We start from the raw sequence: 19,130 nt of genomic DNA on the forward strand, positions 1-19,130 counted from the left end.
AAGCAGCCACTTCCATCTCACACTTGACTGTCCTTGATTGTACTTTGATTCTTGGGTGACGGGCAATCCCTCCGGTAATCTCCATTTTCCGATACCACATGACACTGTGTTCGAGTCTGCGATGAAACAGATTGATAAGTGGTGGTACGACTTACGTCAAGGGAAGTTTCCGCTGGTGCAAGCTGATGCAGACTTCGTCGACGATTCGGGCCCCGATCGGGTTGGCGCTAGTGGTGGCGGGGGCAAACGTATTAGCAGTGATAGCCACGGAGGCGGTGGAGGTAGCCCAGGAACGGGGGGTACGAATGCTCGTCCTAGTGCTTCTGGTGGAGAGGATGCAGCTCACGAAAAAGGACCAGATGATGACGAAGACGAACCCCCAACACAAGTGACAGCCTCCGCCCAGGAATCGGTGCAGCCAGGCAAAGGCTCAAAGGTTCGACTGACAAACAAGAGGCGTGTCGGTCGACCACGGTTGAATCGTGCTCAGATGAGAGAGAAGGCAGCATTGGCGCTGAAAGAATACAACAATGGAATGAAACTCAGAGCTCTACTACGCGATAAGGACGTGACGGAAGTGGCAGCAACGCTGGAATTGATTAAGCCAGGTGTCCGCGAGCTCAGCTCGTTTTTGACTACGCATGAAACAAAGAAGAAAGGTGACGGAAAATCAATCCAGTGGATGTCGGACACGGAATATATTTGTGAGGTTGTGCGCTTCCGACTACCGGAGTCCGTCGTTGAAGACGCTCCAGCTAAACTGAGACGTGGTTTGGCAAAAGGGGAGGAGATTGAGCTGGACAGTGATGGAGGGGTGACACGCGAAACGGAAGGTTACGTGGCCGCCATTGAGAAAGTTGGCAGATTTACCCGGGTGCAGTTAGAAGCGATGCAGTCGCTGTGGAATTGGCAGGCTACATGCCGGAATGCGGTACTGTGTTGCACATGGCTAAGCCAAGACGTGAAAGGTATCGTAGCGGACCCCGCCCCCCCCCCCTGGGCTGTTACTTGGCAAAGTACTCGAGTGCTGGCCATACATGGCTTTGGCTTCGACCTGACTTACGCAGACCTTTTCTGCTTCAGAGACTCCGCTTGGCTGAACGACAACGCCCGCAAGGCGTTGTCGTTCAGCCAAGCGGAGTCAAGAGGAGGAACCATCACCGTCACGTTGTTCTTGTAAGTGTCTACTTACAAGAACAACGTGACGGTGATGGTTCCTCCTCTTAAGAAGGGTAAGATGGGGAAGCACATACTCGCACCAACGTCGCTGGACGAGGTTGCTAGTGGTATTGAGGCGCATGCTTTTGTATTTATGCCGGTCAATTTTGGTGGAGTTCATTGGGGATGCATCGTAGTGGACCGTGAAGCGCGGCTAGTGAAGACGTATGACACATGGGTGGGAAGAGAAACAAGAAACGGCTTAAGAAGATGGCAAGCGAGCTCCTTGCAGGTCCCCTTGAGGATGAAGCTTACAGCGACATCGAAGTGACGGAGCCGAAGCAAACAGATAGCGATAGCTGCGGGGTGTTTGCGTACCGTCTATTGTGGACGTGCGTTGAAAGCGAAGTACCAAGTGATGTGTCTCCCAGTGGCGTCACCAAGCTGCGTTGGGCAATGCTGCACAAGATCACCACGATGAAGCGTAGCTAGACAGTGAGCAGCAGCGAGAAGTGCATCTTGTGGAAAATACATGGACAACTTTTGTTTGCAACCTGTAAGAAACCTGTACGAGTAGATGGGTACACAATGATTGTTTTGAAGCCATTATCATGTCGTTTGGTTCCGATCGATACCAATCAACGCCACTTCGACTTTTTTCCGAGTAGTGCACACATGAGTTTTCCAGGTTTTCATACCTGCAAACTACCTGGACACTGAAACAAGAAATGAATGGCTAGAATGCATCCGACACAGCCTGTAGACCGTCATTTTCACTTTTCCTCAAGTACTACGCACATGAGTTTTCCAGGTTTTCAACCTGGACATTAACTGTTCTGGTAATTTAACCATCCTTGTTTAAATTACTTTCATCTGATAACGCTCATAATTCATATACCTGGATATAACCTGGGGCATCACCTGGACAATACCTGCAGAATCAGAAATCTGAGTATTTTTCTAACCTGGGAAACCTGGGCGCGCAGGCTGTCCATTTTAAATCTATCAAGCCCAACGCAGTTTACGGCTTGGCCGGAGAAGAAGATTTGCGTGACTTATCTCGGAAAAAAATGTGAATTACATCTACAGTAGTGCGAACGTTTGTGCCAAGCTGCTAAGTGCGTGAAGGGAAACATGAGAGCTTACCCTGTTACCGACTCTGTGCAGACACAGAGGAGATAGCGGTGGTGCATCGGGTTTACCAACAGCTTCACGCAATAAATTTACTGTTAGATGTTTCCGTCATCCTGTGCAGCAAAAACAAAGAGATCACAAACGCTACCGCGCCAAAGAGGAGGGGTCCTCTAACGTTAGTTTTTAACAAACGCCGCTGCTGGCCACAACGCAGGGCGTTCCGCCCCTGGTCAGCGCACGCAGGCCTCATACCAGCAACCCGGGCCTGTCCGCTTCGATTCGCATAGAGAACGAGGTGCTATCCGCATCCACATCACGCAATAGCTCCACTCGCCACCCACCCACCCACCGTAGCTACACCTTCGAGGACCATGTTGAAGCCCGCCCGCCTAGTGTATCCATTTGTCGAATGTATCACTTCTCGTATCTCCGGGGTTTTGTCCAATCGCGACGCCCCACCTTCTCTTTTCCCAGCCGGTAGGGCGTCAGTCGGCAAAAGTCAACGTAACGGCAAGAGGTCCTCGCGTCCGTCCAGCAGCAGCAGTGGGTAGAGCGATAGCACCGCAAGGCAAGGCAAGCTCCCGTTCGCCCGCCATGTTCGACCCGACCGCGACCGTCAGCGGCAGCCTCGAGGCGCGCCAGCGCGTGGCGCAGCTGCAGCTGCAGGCCGCCACCAAGAACGTCATCGCGGTGGGGCGCGTCGTGCGCAGCTCGTACTGCGACCACTCGGGCTGGGGGCTCAAGCAGGGCAGCATCATCAAGAGCTGGAAGCGCCGCTACTTCGTGCTCAAGGGCCGCGAGCTCATCTACTTCGCCGAGCGCTCCCCGAGCGGCAAGGGCATCGACGAGAAGGGCCGCCTGCGCGTCAGCGGCGTCGAGTTCACGCCCGAGTTCACCAACGCGCTGGTGGTGCGCGGCGAGCTCAAGAACCAGGCGGTCAAGATGCAGGTGGACTCGAACGAGGCGAGCACCGAGTGGTTCCGCAAGATCTCGGAGGCGCTGCAGGCCGCGCGCGACGAGGCCATGGCCGGGGACAACCAGCAGGGGGACGCGGCCAACAGCGTGGCCATGAAGGGCTGGCTTATGAAGGAGGGGCAGAACTTCAAGACGTGGAAGCGCCGCTACATGACGCTCACGGGCAGAACCATCCAGTACCGAGCGCAGCCCAGTGAGAAGCCTCTGGGTGAGACCAGGGTGAACGCGGTGAACATCAACCCGTCGAAACCCTTCGCGCTGGACATTTACTCGGACAACAACCGCATCTTGAAGATCGCGGCCGACTCGTTCGCAGACATTGAGGCGTGGGACCATGCACTGGCGAAGGTGATTGGCAAGAGGCCGTGCTTCGGAGACCCGTACGCGGGTCAGGACGCGCCGTTCTTGGGGGAGACGTTCGAGGAGAGCGTGCTGTGTGAAGGCTGGCTGTACAAGAGAGGACAGCGATCAACGGAGTGGCAGCGCCGATACTTTAGGCTCAAGGGGTACAAGCTGCAGTACCAGGACGGACCGGGCGAGAGTGTGCCCAAGGGAGCGGGAACTGTCGTGGGGCTGAAGCTTGGCGAGACGGGGTCCAATTGTGTGTATGTGCAGCTTGGTTCGGGCCGCGTGCTCTGTGTCAGCGCGGACAGCCAGGCTTCGGTGGACAAGTGGGTGAAAGCGATCTGTGGACTGCTGGATAAGGACCCCAAGACTCTGGAGAAGGAAGTCCCGGCCGCAGTGATCTCCAAGGGGGCGAGCTCAAGTAATCTGCTCACGCGCGCGCTCAGTCGCGCTGGGTCTACCGCGAGTGCACCGCCAGTTCTGCCAACCAGTGGTGTTGCGTCGAGTCTTAGCGGGGCTGGTGGATATTTGGAAGGCTACGATGACACCGTGGAGAGTGACAACAACGCTGGCCTGCTGTTGCGTGAGTCCTCGGGTAGTTTCAGATCATCTTTTGGGGCTGGCAGTAATTCTGCCTCAACGACTCCGCGGGCTTCAATGAGCGGTACGACTCGCAAGTGCGGATGGCTTCGCAAGGAGGGCGCGCGAGTCCGTTCGCTCAAGCGGCGCTACTTCATGGCTGACGGCAACAAGCTCTACTACTTCGAGCAGATCGGCGAGGCTCCGCGTGGCAATGGCATCGTCAAGAGCGCCGTCCCTAACGATACGTATCCGAATTGTATGGATTTCATTCTGACGTCGGGTCGCACATTGCGCGTGGTGGCCGAGTCTCCCGATGAAATCCGTTCGTGGCTTGGGCATTTCAACGAGTGCATTCCTGGAGGTGATAACACTGAGGAACGACGAAGCGCTTTGGAGAGGCTGTCGCTTGGGGCCGGTCCGGAGGATACTGCCTCGAGCGTCGCTGAGACTGGTTCTGGCTGGCTGCTGAAGAAGGGTAAGAACTTCAAGAACTGGAAGCGCCGATTCTTCAAACTGGAGGGCAAGCAGTTCTCTTACTCGAGCGCGCCAGACGCCCCACCTCTCGGACGAGGTGTTGTCGAGCACGTTGCTATCGGAAACGCGCGACCCTTCTGTCTGGACGTGCGATTCCAGAACGGCCGAGTCATGCAGGTGGTCGCGTCCAGCGAGGGTGAAATGGTGGCCTGGAACCGCTTGCTGCAAGCTGCTGTGCTTTCAGCGCCGATCGAGAGCGACATGGAGGAGGACACGCAGTTTGATTTCGATGACGCGGAGGAGGACGCACAGCTGAGCAACATTCACACTGTGGTTACTGCCGCCACGGCTTTCAAGCGCGGGCTGTCGAAGACGTCGTCCACGGTCAGCACCTCGTCGAGTGACGATGGTGGCTCCTTCATCCAGCTCGGTGATGCATCCGATGATGCAGCCAAGATCACGACCAAACGTGCTGAGGCTCTGGTGAAGATGACGAACGAACGAGCGGAGGCGGCGGCGAAGGCTGTGGCTGCAGCAGTCGCAGGAGCAGGCCGTCGGTCGCTGCGCATGGGCACAGCTGAGACAGAGGACCCTGTCGTGTGCAGCGGCTGGCTAAGGAAGGAGGGGGGCACAGTCAAGAACTGGAAGCGGCGCTACTTCACGCTGCACGGCCCCACGCTGTGCTACTTCAAGAGCGATAACGGGGCGCTGCTGCGCAGCTTCACGGTGTGCCACGTCGTGACCTTGCGCACCAAGAAGCTGTGTCTGGAGATCACGACCGAGGTGGGGCGCAAGCTGCTGGTGGCCAGCGAGACGCAGGCGGATCTCGACCGCTGGCTCGACCACCTGCACCGCGCCATTGCCGCCGAGAAGCGCAAGAAACATGGCGGGGACGCTCCGCAGCGGAAGACGGAGACAATGGCGACTGGCATGCCGCTGGCTCTGCCGGCCACTGAAGCATTCGAGCAGGGCAACCTCGCGTACAAAGTGCTCTGACGTAGCGTCGTGAATGAAAAACTTGTGTAAAATTTGCGTGAATCTGCTCCGGTTGATAGGTGTCGTTGCGAGTTGCTCATCGTCACGTGAATCCGGTGCTGCTTCTGGCTCCTGAATCTGGAGGACCTCCAGTGCACCTTGGAGGCAGCCACGTTGCCACTGTTGAGACGAGTAGACCCACGATTGGTGATCAAGCTTCTTCGAACTCGTAGCGTCGGCCCGCGTCATGCATGGCCAGCGCAATGAGTCGTTCATATAGCTCCTTGTGGACAACTGACCAGTGACAAATACTGCTGGACGCAAGCGAAATTCCCGAGTGGCTTCTCCCCGGAAGGGATCATGGTACATACACGGGGGCTTCCTAGATGTTACGCAACAGTGGCCGGAGTGCTGGAGCGTTGCCAGCGTGGGCGCTGGCGTGGGCAAACACGCAGCTGAGGACGATCCACGCTGTGTGCGCCGCGGATCGGCAACTCACTCGAGGAATGTTGGTCCTTTAGCTAGCTGAGCTCCGGATCCGCTCTTGCCTGAAGCCTTTGCGTAGCCAAATATTTTTATCAGGATATCGATTGTCAACAGCTCGAAACAAGTCTACCTCCACAATCATAAATTCGGTACAGCAAGGGTATTAGATACCAGGCCACTTGATTAGGATACGGGTCAGAGCCAATCACATCCATGGACATCATCACGGCGATATGTAATCAGGAATGCGAGATGCGCTTTGCCCGGACTTGACTCCTTGCGACCGCAGTCCGGAATCCTCCGCGCAGGACGCAGCCAGCCAGTCAACCACTCAACCGGCCGCCATGGAGATCCCGCGCATCGTGCACGACGAGCTGCTGCACCAAGTGGACGCCCCGCAGGAGGAGCACCTGCTCGCGGTGCGGCGCGCGAGCGTGAATCCTCGTCCCAGCGGTCCGTCGGACGCTGTGGGCGAGCACACGCCGCTGCTGTCGGCCGACAAGGTGGACGCGATCCTGGACGAGGAGGAGAAGGCGGCGGCTGTGGCCGACAGCCAACTCACGACCTGGGACATCGCGCGCGTCGAGACCAAGCGGCTGCTGGCCGTGGCCTTCCCCATGATGATCGCCGTGATGCTCGAGATGTTCCCCGACTTGGCGCTGAGCATGATGATGGGCCACACGGACGTGGCGCACAGCACGCAGATCCTGGCCGCCTACCAGTTGTCCAGCCTCGTGCAGATGATGATCATCGGCGGCCTCATCATGGGTCTCTCGTCCGCCATCGACACCATGTGCTCGCACGCCTTCGGCGCCAAGAGGATGACGGAGCTCTGGCGGATCACGCAGGCGGCCACCGTCGTGTACTTGATGTGTCTGCCCTTCATCGCCGTGGTGCTCAGCAGTGGCAAGCCCATGCTGGTGGCCATGGGCCAAGACCCGGACATCGCCGACGTGGCGGGGCGTCTGCTGCTGGTCAGTATGCTGCTCGTGCCGTTCTGCATCATGTACGCGGTGGTGAAGAGCGCACTGCAGGCGCAGAATATCGTGGTCCCGTTCGTGCTGGCGTCGTTGGCGAGCTTTATTCTGAGCTCCGTTGCCGCCTACGTATTGGCGTTCCACACGTCGCTCGGGTACATTGGCGTCGCGCTGGGCAGTCCCATTGGCTGGATGTTGAAGGTAGTCATGGTGCTTCCGGTGGTGCTGCGCAACCGCGTCTTTGTCGAGTCATGGCCGGGATGGGACTGGAGCGAGGCGTGGGCGCGCGTCCCCAGCATCGGACGCCTCGGTGTGTCGAGCGTGCTCATGATGACGTTCCAGATGGTGGGCTTCTCCTTCATCTCGCTGCTGGCCGGGATGCTGCCGAACGCCGACGTCTTGATTGCAGCGAACGGCATTTTTATATCAGTCATTAGCCTTGCGTTCATGCCGCTCCTTGGTATCTGCATCGCGGGCGCCATCCGCATGGGCAACGCTCTGGGTGCTGGTCAAGCTCGTCGCGCGCGTCTCATTAGCCTCATCGTGATGAGCGCGTCGCTATCCGTCTCGGGAGTTGCAGCTGGAATTGTTGCCTACATCGCGGCTCCGTACGCTCGTGCGTTTACCCCCAATGCCGAGGCCACAAGCGTCGCCACGGATCTCATCAAGGAGCTGTTGCCGCTGCTGCCGCTTTTGGGCTTCGCCTTCGGGATGCAGTCGGTGTTTCGAGCTTGTGGGAAGCAGTTGCTCTGCGCGCAGCTGAATTTCGTGTGCTTGTTTGTGCTGGGGGTGCCGCTCGGTTTGGTGTTCGCAATCCAGTTTGACGCGGGCATTGCGGGACTCTGGGCTGGGAATATGGCGGGGACCATCATCTTTGCCGTCGCTGGTGTCTGCTGGTTGCGCTCCACGAGTTGGGAGAAAATGGCCCATGACGCCAAGCACGGTGCTCGTCCGGCTGAATTTGAGGACGGCGCCGACGTCGCTGTGGCGGCGTGAAGAGATGACGTCTACCCATCGGTCATTTCATGTATCTGAAGTACTTCATATCAATACTCGAATTATAAAGTGTCCAAGTGAACTGGTTGATCTTTTTCCTAGCCATCCGACTACGAGCTGATGCTGCCATGAAGTGCTACGGAGAACGCATTGCTCGACTACCGTTAGCTTCATGGTGAAGCGTTCTTCGACAAGCTAAATAACTTTTCAAACGTCATAGCCGACTATGTGTATGATCAAGTTGTCAGTGTCAGGAACACCGCCGCGACCATTGCGGTGGAACTTGTGGTGTAGTATCTGTCTGTGTCATCCAGCAAAGATTTTCCCAAAAGTGAAAGCTATCCTTCATATTTCGACCAGAAAATCTAGGCATTACATGTAGGGGGGGTTCATAGTTCTTTCATTTCGTAGTTCACGTTGCTCGATTCCACTCTACAGTAGATAAAAATTGTCACTTGCTTCACATTCGTGGTGCTACAGTTCACTTAGAACTTGTAGATGGCCGAAGCTCATCGGCAGAAGGCTCGTGCATTGGTTCTATCGAGTAAGAGACGTCCCGAGTAGCCATTGGAGACGGCAGGTGGCAGCCTTCGCTCCCGAGCTCATCGCTGCTTGGAGCCCCGCATGTAGTCCGCTCCACTGCCTGGTACGCCAGCATCGCCCAGTCCGCTCGGAATGCCAACCAGTACGTGCTGAAGAGCCCAGATGCGATGAAGCCAGCATTCAGCCCGAGCCAAAGTCCCAGCAGTCCCATATCAAGTGGGAAAGCCAAGAGCAACCCCAACGGTACAGCCAGCAGGATGTAGCAGACAAAGTTCACCTTCGCACCGAGCGACTGTAGCCCACATCCGCGGAAAATGCCTTGAGAAACCGACGAGATAGCGGCGAAGACTTGCAGCGGACTGGTCACGAGCAGCAGCTTCGACGTAATCGACACCACGCGCTCGTCACTTGTGAAGGCGAAGGGGAGCACGCCATGCAGCAGCAGCATCGCCACCGAGGCGACGAGGGCGCACACCGAGCTTAAGCCCAACGCCAGCTTCGCCGTGTGCCACGCACGTGCTGGGTCGTTAGCCCCCAGGGCGTTCCCGACCCGAACAGAACCCGCGAGCGAGATAGCTGCGTACCAGAGCGCACCAAGCCAGCGGAGATTGCCGTAGCTCGAGTCCGCGCTCACTACGGCGGCGGCATGAGGCAGCATCCCGGACGAGAGCCCCACTGCTGCGAACCCCCAGACTTCACACACGAACATGGCCATCCCGGAGACACCCAGACGCAGAAATTCGGGCATGAGCCGTACCGCCTCCGAGAAATGCCACCCCGGCCACTCACGCTGGTAGAGCCCACTGCGGTACAAGTACGTCGCCAACACAATGGCGTAGCAGGCCATGGTCGCTGAGATGGCTAGAGCTGAGCCGGTGAACCCCAGCGGCGTCCGGAACATGAACACGTACAGCAGCGTGGCCTGCACGACACTAGCCATGAGCCCGACACCGACAAGGGGCTCCACGCGACTCTGGCCCTGCAGTATCTTGCACATCAAGGCGTTCACTGCCGTGAAGGGCACCCCGGGCAGCGCCAGCAGCACCAAGCTGTGCACCAGCTGCGCCAGCTCACGCCTCTGACCGGCCAACTCGAGCAGCTCGACGCAGTAGAAGCTGGCGATGGCGACGGGTGGGAAGCCGATGCAGAAGACGAGCAGGCCGGTCTGGAAGAAGAGCCCCAGCTCGCGGAGCTGGCCGGCGCCGTAGGCCTGCGCGCAGAGCGTGTCCATGGCGGCGCTCATGGCGGCGATCAGCGTCGTGCTGGTGACCATGTTAAAGATGAGCGCCAGGCTGCGCGCCGCCATGAACTCGCTGCTGTGCGCGGCGCTGAGGTGGCCCGTGAGCACGCCGCTGAGGAAGTTGGGCGCGAAGTCCACGATGGCGAAGAGCAGCATCTGGAAGGCGAGACGCAGCAGCGCCTGGCACTCGCTGTTGTGGCGTCTGGAGGACGCGGGCTTGACGCACCCCGTGAGCGACGCCTCCTCGTTCTCGACGCCGCCGCTGGGCGCCACCGTCGCATCGAAGAGCAGCAGCGGCGTGCGCTCGGTCGCGACTGCAGCTCGGGGCTTGTGCGGCTCGGACGGCGTCGAGAGCTGCGCGATCTTCCTGTACAGTCCGTCCCAGAGCGCCTTGGTCGACTCGGCCGTCATGGAGAGCCGCGCGGAGGCGGCTGCGACCGCGTTGGCGGCGCTGGAGACGCGAGGAGGCACGCTGCGCATGGCGGCGACGCTGCTTGGTTCAAGAAGCTGCTGGGTGAGGCCTGGAGAGCAGAATAGGGAGTGAGCTGCGCTCTCGGGGTGCCGCACCGCTGGCCGCGTCCGCGCAGAGAGATTCGGTGACGATGGTTCTCTGCGGCCCTTCAAGATCGCGCATAGCGCCGCGTCATCTGATCCAGATGGACACTCATCACCGCCGCCGCCGGCGAACGAATGGCTGGCGAGGTGTTTAACGCGACTGGCGACAGATACACGCAGTTGGTTAGCTATGGTAAAGAAAAGAGGAAGGTGGCAATTACTTCTCGTACCTCCCCACTCACTCGTGCCGCTTCGGAATAACGACAGCGGGCGTCGGAAACCCAAGTCCAGAAGACGCTACAGCCACCGCTACCCCCGAGTCGATGAGGAATTCGATAATCAAAGTCATTGAAGGGATCCATTCGGAAATTCGAATAGATCAAGAGAGTACTGTAGTAAATGACCCTGCTCAAGTACGGTCTTGGTTTTTCCCTTTCATTTGTTGCTCACGTTGCAGACAACCATGCGGACAGGATGAGAGTGCAACCCGCACATTTCATTGGCTAACCACTTCAACATTTGCTCTGCAAATGTTGAAGTTTGCATCATTTCTCTGCCGCCCAGTATTGTTTGCCAAACCTGGGGGGCAGACAAACTTTGAACTAGCGCTGCAAATTAGGACATAACCACAGGGTCAAGAAAGTTTCTCCCGAGGCGGCGGTGGATAAGTGGATAAGTATTGAGCCACTAGTTTCCCTGACGTCATTAAATTTGCGTCGAGTTCGCGAGGCCTCAAAGCATTGCATTTTACACCGCAAATAGAGATGGAGCCTGGTCATCTGTGTGCGGTGGGCTTTCACTGAAAGGCTTTCAGCCAGTAGTGCCTACACTGGATAGTATTCAACTCAATTTTCCTTGAGCACCGTGCTGTTAGCCACAATGCTTTTGCTGTGCGATCCAGCAAAATGCAGAAGATCGCAACTTAGGATCAAGATGGAGTGGTGGCCAATGCGTGTTTAGAGCGCATTTCATACTTTCCGGTCCAGATTCGAGTTGGGTGCTGCAGTGGCCATTCCTGCCATGTTGTTCTAGAATCGAGCGCTTTGGTGTAAGGTAGGCGCGTTTACTTTTCTGTAGCAATATAATCGGCGTGTACATCGCACTTCAACTTTACTGTTTGCAAATCTGCACCACCGGAACGCAGCACAAGTCCCAGCGTCTAAACATAGGCTCTTCTTTTAGCTCGCTAGAACGAAGCAGGCCGCCAAGTACTGCATTCAATGAAATGAAGTTCATTGAGCCGAATGTCTCCTGTAACTAAAAGACAGACATCAATTCCGCGAAGTCAACGTATCGTGGGCCAAGTTCCGTGCCGGCACAGTGGAAAGCTATTGGTGTTTGCGTGGTCAACGAAATCAGTAGCCGCTGACCACGACGTAAGTACAGAGCTCGCACGCGTTGTAGAATGATGTGGGGCCGGCACCACTTTTCAAGCTGCACTTCTAAGAGCTGGTGGCGACCTGCACCCCGTGGTGCCGTCTACACCACACCACATCATGATGAGTGACTTACGCCGGCAGCACTTCCCTTTCGCCACCGCGTCTACCTCGCCGAGGTCTCCATCAGCGAACGCAGTATCCAGGAGGAGGAGGTACCGGAAGTCTCTTGCGACGGCAGGCGGCTCGTGATTGCCTGGCACGCGCCTGCGCGTGTCGGGGGCTTGCAGTTGGGGTTTCCCAATCGGGGCGGCACCCGCGCTCGCCTCAACCGTTCGTCTCCAGCTCCTGACAGATATCTGCGCTACTGCGGCTTATTCGGCGCGTGCACAGCGGACTCTTCCGGACTCGAGCAGGCGTCTGTCAGCCCACGTAGTTGAGTCATAATCTCCTTGCGACTGCCATGCCGGGGCATTGCTCTGCAGTTGAGCATCGCCCCAGCGGAGCCTCTGATCGTCATTCTCGCCCCGCTTCGTCAACAGCTGCGAATCTTGGAGTTTGTATGCTCAAGCAGCCCCGGTCTCTGGTTTAACACGCGTCTTGAGCTTCTCCAGACCCCTCTTATCGCAATGTCAGCCCAACACGCGCCGCGCTTCAGCAAATCCGTGCCGCACAATCTCTGTTATCTGATACCCAGCCTCTCTTTAACTTCATCACCGTACATCTCCGATACTATGCGTTTCCACAATGCCCACCGCCGATTGGCCGAAAGCGCGCTGCTTCATTTTATCCAACAATCGCCACTGTGGGGTGCACCACGCAAGCAATCGCCAATTATCCCTGGGGCCTGGGTGTGTGTGTGGCCTGTAAAGAAAGGGAGACCCGCAATCGCGAACCGCGCTCCGACTCGACAAGCAGCAGCGGTGGCAGCAGCAACTCAAGCACCTGAGCCGACCCATTCGACACAGACTCAAACCGATACAGACAATGGCCGCGCTGGACGAGGACTGGGAGGAGTGGTCGCCCGAGAAGGGCTCGTTCGTGCACCACATGCTGGCGGGCTCGGCCGCGGGCGTGGCGGAGCACGTGTCCATCTTCCCCATCGACACGGTCAAGACGCACATGCAGTGCCAGCGCTGCCCCGTGAACGGCAAGCCGCTGACGCTGTCGGCCACGCAGACGGCGCGCAAGCTCGTGGCGGAGGAGGGCCCGCTGCGGCTCTTCCGGGGCGTCAGCACCATGCTGGGCGCCAGTCTGCCGGCCCACGCCGTGTACTTCTCGGTGTTCGAGGCCGCCAAGAAGGCGCTGGGCGCCGACACGCAGACGCTCACGCCCATGGCCTCGGGCACGGCCGGCGTCATCGCCACCGTGTGCCACGACCTCATCATGACGCCCATGGACGTACGTGCGTGCGGCTCGCAATCGCTCCAGCTTTAGTTATACGGCATTGTGACGGGCGCACTGACACGGATACGGGGGGTTATTTATTGGTTGGTTGCAGGTGGTCAAGCAGCGTCTTCAGTTAGGATACTACAATGGCGTGGGCGACTGCTTTAAGACGGTGGTGATTATATTGCTGGGCCCCCGCGTCTCCGCCACTGGACCCGAGTTACTGGGGTTACTCACAGGGAATATGTGTGTGTGATTCGATGGATGATTGCAGGTTATGAAGCACGAAGGCTTGCGCGCGCTGTATATTAGCTTCCCCACCACGCTCCTGATGAACCTGCCGTACAGGTACGACGCTTCCGATGCTGCTATCGGTGGATTATACTGCGCATCGCACTGACGGCGTGCATTATTCGGTGACTGCCAACTTTCAGTATGATTATGGTGTCGGCGAACGAGACCTTCAAGAAGATTTTGAACCCGTCTGGAGAGATGAACGTCTCGGCTTACATCGCGTCTGGTGCTGCCGCCGGAGCTCTGGTGCGTGGTGTTGAGCGCTGAAGAGATTGCAGGTGTCATCACGCGTGGAGTCCTAACTTGATGCGCTTGACCTTCTTTGTCGGATGATAGGCTGGCGCGCTGACGAACCCGCTGGATGTGGCCAAGACCCGGTTGCAGACTCAGTCGATGATGGTCACGGAAGAAGCTTCGGTAGGAATCCGCGTTCCCTCTCGCTCGAAATCGGCTTCGATGTCGCCTCGCTTCTCGAAACCAGAGCTTCAGGTTCTTGTGCATGCCGCTCAGGGCCTTCTTTTGCTTACACTGCTCCTGTGTTTGCTGTCTTATTCACAGTGTCCATCTCGTACCCGTTGTGCGCAGCTCCAGACGCGTGGCGTTTCCATCACGGTGCCCCCATCCTGCTCGATTAACGGCCGCCCTGGAGTACGTTTGACTTGCTTGGTTAGTGCTGGAGATTGATACGCCTAGGATGCTAATTGTGAATTGATCACCCTTGAGCAGGTTGAGCGGGCAGAACCGGTTCTGCGTCGGCAGTATGCTGGCCTGATGGACGCGCTGATTCAGATTAAGGCGCAGGAGGGCTTCGCGGGCTTCTTCCGGGGCGTATATCCGCGTCTGCTGGTGCACGCGCCTTCCGTGGCAGTGTCGTGGACAACTTTTGAAGTATTAAAGAAGACCCTGGACCAGATGGGCGCCGACGACGACTAGTACCCGAGGCGAACCATCTACTGTCAAAACACGAGGTTTATATCCAGAACTGCATCGAGGAGGGACGCGCAGAAGCCCGACGACAGGGAGGCATACAAGAAGAACGACACGCATCTTGCTACTGTAGCCGCTGGGCATTTGACCAAAAAGGAAAATATATAGAGTTACTACAACGCGTAGAGTCTATTCTTGCAGGAGACATGTCAGAACGCAGCGCTGGCGCACCCACCGAAGACTGAAACGTCTCCATTAACACTCCTGCGAGTTGGTACGTGAAGGTAAAGCTCGTGCTAGCAATATCCCCCGACGCTGTTGTTTGCTGGCCCGTGTGTTTTGTTCGGACCAGCCAAGGATGGTGGAGTGCTCTCCAGGCCCGGAAGGCGGCGTAGCACCTGACTCAAGTGGCAATTCCGTGGAGACGGCTCCAGGTTCTCAAATGCTGGGGACTGGGGGTCAGTCTGACGCAGCGCATGCACCAGTAGTCAGCTCGCGCGTTATCCCCTTCCTTCGGTCGAGTTCTGAGGGTAACATCGGAGTCTCGGTCTCGCCGTTCCCGACCCCAGCCAAAGTCCACCCAGGACGCGTACGCGGTGCTGAAGAGAAGCGGAAGTTTGTGTTTGGTGGCAGCATTGCGATCCAGGAGGAGCGTGGCGATCGCAAGCCGCCAGCAGACGACAGCGACACATTCTTGAGTGCGTCGATGCAGTTGATGAACTTGAATGGCGAGGCTCGCCAGCGTGTGCGTCAGTTGTGGACTTCGGTGCAGCGCTTAGGAAGAGAGAACCAAATCACCGAGACGGGCATGGATGTGCTGTATGTGGAGCTGAGCAATATCCTCAAGAGCATCAGCGCGGAAAAGCTCGAGACTGCCAAGCCACTCAAAAGCGGGTCGTTGGTGCTGCTAGCTTCATCTCCAGCGAACGATCCAAGTACCATCAACAGTGGAGCCGCAGTGAAAGCTCTCTTCGGATCGAGACCAACCGCTCAATTGATGCAGTGCACTCTGTCTGAAGACCAGAGCAAGCTCGAAATGACACCCGTCCGACAAGAAGCTGCTCCTACGAACCGCAGTGGCAGCAACCTGCCGAATGTACAAACCTCGACGTCAAGCAGGTTTGGGCTGCCGTCCACGGCGTCATTGATGGGGATGATCTCTGAAGCCTTTCAAGAGGAGCCAACCACTCGGGTTATCAGACTGCAAGGTTGTCAGGTCCGAAGACTTGTCCCGAAACCCCCAAGCAGCGATGTCGCCGTGGATGACAATGGAGTGGCGATGAAAGCGAAGATATACCATCGTTTTCAACTACTAGTCCCTTACAAGACGCAGATGAGCGCTCCAACGGACGGAGTTCGAGCGGATGTCCTATTCCCCACCAGAGCTCCTGTGCCGTACGAATCGTTCATCTTTGAAGTTCCGGTACAAACTTCAGGCGATGGAGGAGCAGAAGCAGATCTCGACGCACAAGCGGAAGTTGACGATTGGGTCTGGGCGCTGGATCGAGTGTGCAGATTCCAGCTTCATCGCCTCGAACACGCGTTGCGAGAGGCTCCAAGCCTGGGTAAGTGGCCGTACGGCTTCTCTTCACCCGTTCAGCTGCCCTAACATCGTATTTTTTTGTTTTGCCCCCAGAACGCTACCGAGAAACCCTGCAACGCCATTTTCCCGTCTGCGTCTCGCTCAGCTGGCTCCGCAATCGAGTGGACCAGCCGACCCTGCAGCGTCGTGCCAGTGTCAACCTGAGCATGATTCAGATCGTGAAAGATCTAGGTCGGGACAAGGTGCTCTTGGACGACCAGTTGTTCAGCGCTAGTGCTGGGAACCCGTACGAATGCGACGACATGGAATCGGACAGCGTCTCGGAAGTAGTCAAGTACATGGTCAAGAAGGTCTTGCAGTTCGAGCAAGACGTGGCTTCACAAAGCAAGGACCCTGGGAAGCCTGGGGTGCCAACAACGCCATCGCACCAACCTTCCTCTCCTGCTCATCGCTTCGCTAAGAACTCTGAGGCTCGAGCACTTGCGTTCGTCGAGCGCGTGCTGCAAGGAAGTTCTCGGACTCAAAGCGGTGGCGACATCTACGACGCCATCAGCTTCTTCTGCCAGCAAGAGCACGTCTCCATTTGCCCCGTTTCGCAAGATGCACGCCCCGTGCAGATGCGGCTTATCACCGATGCCACCAAAGGCATTTTCCAAGTGGAAGTGCAGGTCTGCATGCAGTTCAAAGTGATCGAGCTAACTCCGAGGTCCCCAGCGCCAGCTCCACCGGTTGAAGATGGAGAAGCCTCCTTTGATCCAGATTCAGCGATGCCAAACTCCCCGCGCGATAGTATGCGCGAGTGGGCGGTGCTCGAGGGAACGCTGTCGCGCGAATTCACATTGGGGAAGCTCGCCGCGCCTGGCACCGTCACCATCAACTACATCTCATCCAATGACAACTGAATGCATAAACGGAAGAAAAATATGGCAGTGCCGGATGCACGATAATGTTAAGGGGATAATTGGGCTGAGCTAGCGTTGACGTACCATTTGTTCATCTACAGAAGCTGCGGCACGAGGCTAGTTCGGCCATCCAAAAATTGGGGCTTGACGTTCTCTTCTTCAGTCGGGCCTGACCCAACGCTAGCTCGGCACAGTGGGCAAGAGCGTTCATGGTCAAACCACTCAGTCACACACTCCTCACAGAACATGTGCGAGCACGCGAGCTTCACAGGCTGCCGCATAGTTTCGTAGCAGATCGAGCAGTCCGGGGACCCGGCCTCCACCAGCTCATCGTGCGTGACATACACCCCGAACTCAAGTCCCAGCGTTACGAAGGAGCGCGTCAAAATGAAGATACGCCGGCCTTGAGTTGCAAGTATTAAACCCTACTCACACATCCATCGTTAGAATTGGCATCACGCAAATGAAGGTGATCGCACATGCGTACCTTGATAAAGAGGTAGGCAAATGTGAACACATCAGCCATGAACTTGGAGGCACAGAGCTGGTAAAAACTGCACCATGGGATGCTTGCAAGCAGTGACCGCACGAAAATGGAGCACATTTCAATGATCCCGTAGAGTTTACGCTGAGACAACAAAACGCCAATTACAGTTAGAGAGTGATAACTGAAGTGGGCAAGCAAACCACTCTGCGTACCTTTCTTCGGTAGAAGGCCACCGTCGACACTGCTTGCTGGGTAAGCGGGGTGATAGTCGTGTTGTCATCCTCTTCGCCTGCAATCACTGTGGTCGGTGACTGGTCCCCGGTAGTTGTCGCTTCATCCTGATGCTTTCTTCGGCATTGAAATCGGTCCGACTTGGCACCAGCTACGAACGCTTTCACCACTATACTCCAAAGCCGCACCAGAAAATCTGTACGCAGCATAAAACCAAATAACTGAGCACAAGCTAGTCATACATGCGTCGCTGAGCGTCAACACGTACCGTTGACGAGCACTGTCCAGAGCACCTGCCAGAAGATCCCGCCGGATAAACCATCATCACCGTCGCTGCTGTGGGTTGACCTCGACTGGAGCATTTGAGAAAAGTGATGCAGCGGGTTCGGTGGGCCATCCACGGAGCATATCGCAATCATATCGATCGCGCACATCGCGACGATCCCTAGAAGATGCCAATTACTCGCTTTGTCCTTCAGCGCAACTTGCTCCCGCATCCGTTGATCAAGCCCCATGACCGCAACGGTGCCCACAACGAACACCAATATCCCTGTGGCATGCTGGTAGGCGAAGTACACCAGGAACAGCGCCACAAAAGGAAGAGAATTGTGGCATCTCCGGAACAGCGCCTGCAGCTCGTCCATCGCCGTCTGATCCTCGCTGTCATCCACTGAGTTGCGTCTTCCACGACCACCACTACCGACACGCACAGTGGGCCGCGTCGCAGAAGCACCCTCTGCATTCCCTGTACCTTGGGGCCTTGGTCCGCCGCTGTCGCTGCGTTCAAGCTCCCCGCTCGCCGACATGGAATACATGGAGGACACGGAGCTTCCTCGTCGTCGACTCCTGGGCGGCGATCCCTGTCTCTCTTCACCTGCAGAAGGCTGAGTAGGCAGCAGCCTCCCAGTCTCGCCCTCTTCCCCAGTGTTCTCCTCCGACGCCGTCGAGTCCTGCCTCCCAGCGGCTGCGAAGTTCCTCCAGGACGGCGTCTGGTTGTTGAAATCCTGCAGAAACTGACCAATCGCTAGCTGGGGAAGCGCCTGAAGTAGCCTCGAGCTCACGGCGTCCCCACTGACGGGAGTGCTCAACGCAGCGGCCAGCAGCCGCTGACGCAGCAGCTCCGCGTCCTCCGGGACGTGCTCCGGGTCGAACGACGCGCTGTTGCTGCGCCCCACGAAGCCCCGAAGCGCTGGGTCGTACGGCGTGCGACTCTCCATCTCCGTGTCGGACGTAGAGCGCTGTGCCACGCCGTGGGGCCTCGGCAGCGCGTCGTAGAGCGCGGAAGGGGGCTGTGGAACGTTAACGTCCGGGCGATTGTCACGCGGAGCTGAGGGCGCTTGAGACGATTCAACCGACACGGAGGCCATCGCCGGCGTCCGGACTACCGTAGTCTCTGTTACGGCGCTGCGCTCGCCTCTGTGGAGGCCGCTATCACTGCCCGAGTCCGCGTCGCCGTCCTGCGCCATGTTGAGAAGAATCAATCTAAATGCGGAACTGGGACGGACGAGCAACGGGTACACTACGTCAAGACGGCACTAAAC

General features: G+C 57.3%; 6 protein-coding genes across 6 annotated transcripts; 5 read left to right on the forward strand and 1 right to left on the reverse strand.

Annotated features, from left to right (window-relative positions):
* Positions 1 to 121: 121 nt before the first annotated feature.
* PHYSODRAFT_325628 (hypothetical protein) lies at positions 122 to 1,650 on the forward strand (the record flags this gene model as incomplete). Its single annotated transcript, XM_009521511.1, has 3 exons — positions 122 to 856; positions 1,196 to 1,396; positions 1,462 to 1,650. The coding sequence occupies 3 exons, from the start codon at positions 122 to 124 to the stop codon at positions 1,648 to 1,650; spliced, it is 1,125 nt and encodes a 374-aa protein (XP_009519806.1).
* A 1,236-nt stretch (positions 1,651 to 2,886) lies between these two features.
* PHYSODRAFT_484541 (hypothetical protein) lies at positions 2,887 to 5,664 on the forward strand (the record flags this gene model as incomplete). The annotated part of the gene is made up of 2 exons (XM_009521512.1): positions 2,887 to 5,077; positions 5,120 to 5,664. 2 exons carry the CDS (start codon positions 2,887 to 2,889, stop codon positions 5,662 to 5,664), a joined length of 2,736 nt encoding a protein of 911 aa, XP_009519807.1.
* An 809-nt stretch (positions 5,665 to 6,473) lies between these two features.
* On the forward strand, positions 6,474 to 8,102 carry PHYSODRAFT_486456 (hypothetical protein; the record flags this gene model as incomplete). Its single annotated transcript, XM_009521513.1, has 1 exon — positions 6,474 to 8,102. The coding sequence occupies one exon, from the start codon at positions 6,474 to 6,476 to the stop codon at positions 8,100 to 8,102; it is 1,629 nt and encodes a 542-aa protein (XP_009519808.1).
* Positions 8,103 to 8,583: 481 nt separating this feature from the next.
* PHYSODRAFT_325631 (hypothetical protein) lies at positions 8,584 to 10,365 on the reverse strand (the record flags this gene model as incomplete). Its single annotated transcript, XM_009521514.1, has 1 exon — positions 8,584 to 10,365. One exon carries the CDS (start codon positions 10,363 to 10,365, stop codon positions 8,584 to 8,586), a length of 1,782 nt encoding a protein of 593 aa, XP_009519809.1.
* A 2,438-nt stretch (positions 10,366 to 12,803) lies between these two features.
* On the forward strand, positions 12,804 to 14,603 carry PHYSODRAFT_554661 (hypothetical protein; the record flags this gene model as incomplete). The annotated part of the gene is made up of 7 exons (XM_009521515.1): positions 12,804 to 13,217; positions 13,318 to 13,380; positions 13,480 to 13,553; positions 13,640 to 13,745; positions 13,836 to 13,988; positions 14,085 to 14,147; positions 14,226 to 14,603. 7 exons carry the CDS (start codon positions 12,804 to 12,806, stop codon positions 14,430 to 14,432), a joined length of 1,080 nt encoding a protein of 359 aa, XP_009519810.1. The 3' UTR covers positions 14,433 to 14,603.
* A 98-nt stretch (positions 14,604 to 14,701) lies between these two features.
* Positions 14,702 to 18,809, forward strand: PHYSODRAFT_284936 (hypothetical protein). The gene has a single exon (XM_009521516.1). The coding sequence runs from the start codon at positions 14,785 to 14,787 to the stop codon at positions 16,033 to 16,035; it is 1,251 nt and encodes a 416-aa protein (XP_009519811.1). The 5' UTR covers positions 14,702 to 14,784; the 3' UTR covers positions 16,036 to 18,809.
* Positions 18,810 to 19,130: the final 321 nt, after the last annotated feature.

Source organism: Phytophthora sojae (assembly GCF_000149755.1).
Source record: "Phytophthora sojae unplaced genomic scaffold PHYSOscaffold_2, whole genome shotgun sequence".
In the NCBI taxonomy this organism is placed as follows: domain Eukaryota; phylum Oomycota; class Peronosporomycetes; order Peronosporales; family Peronosporaceae; genus Phytophthora; species Phytophthora sojae.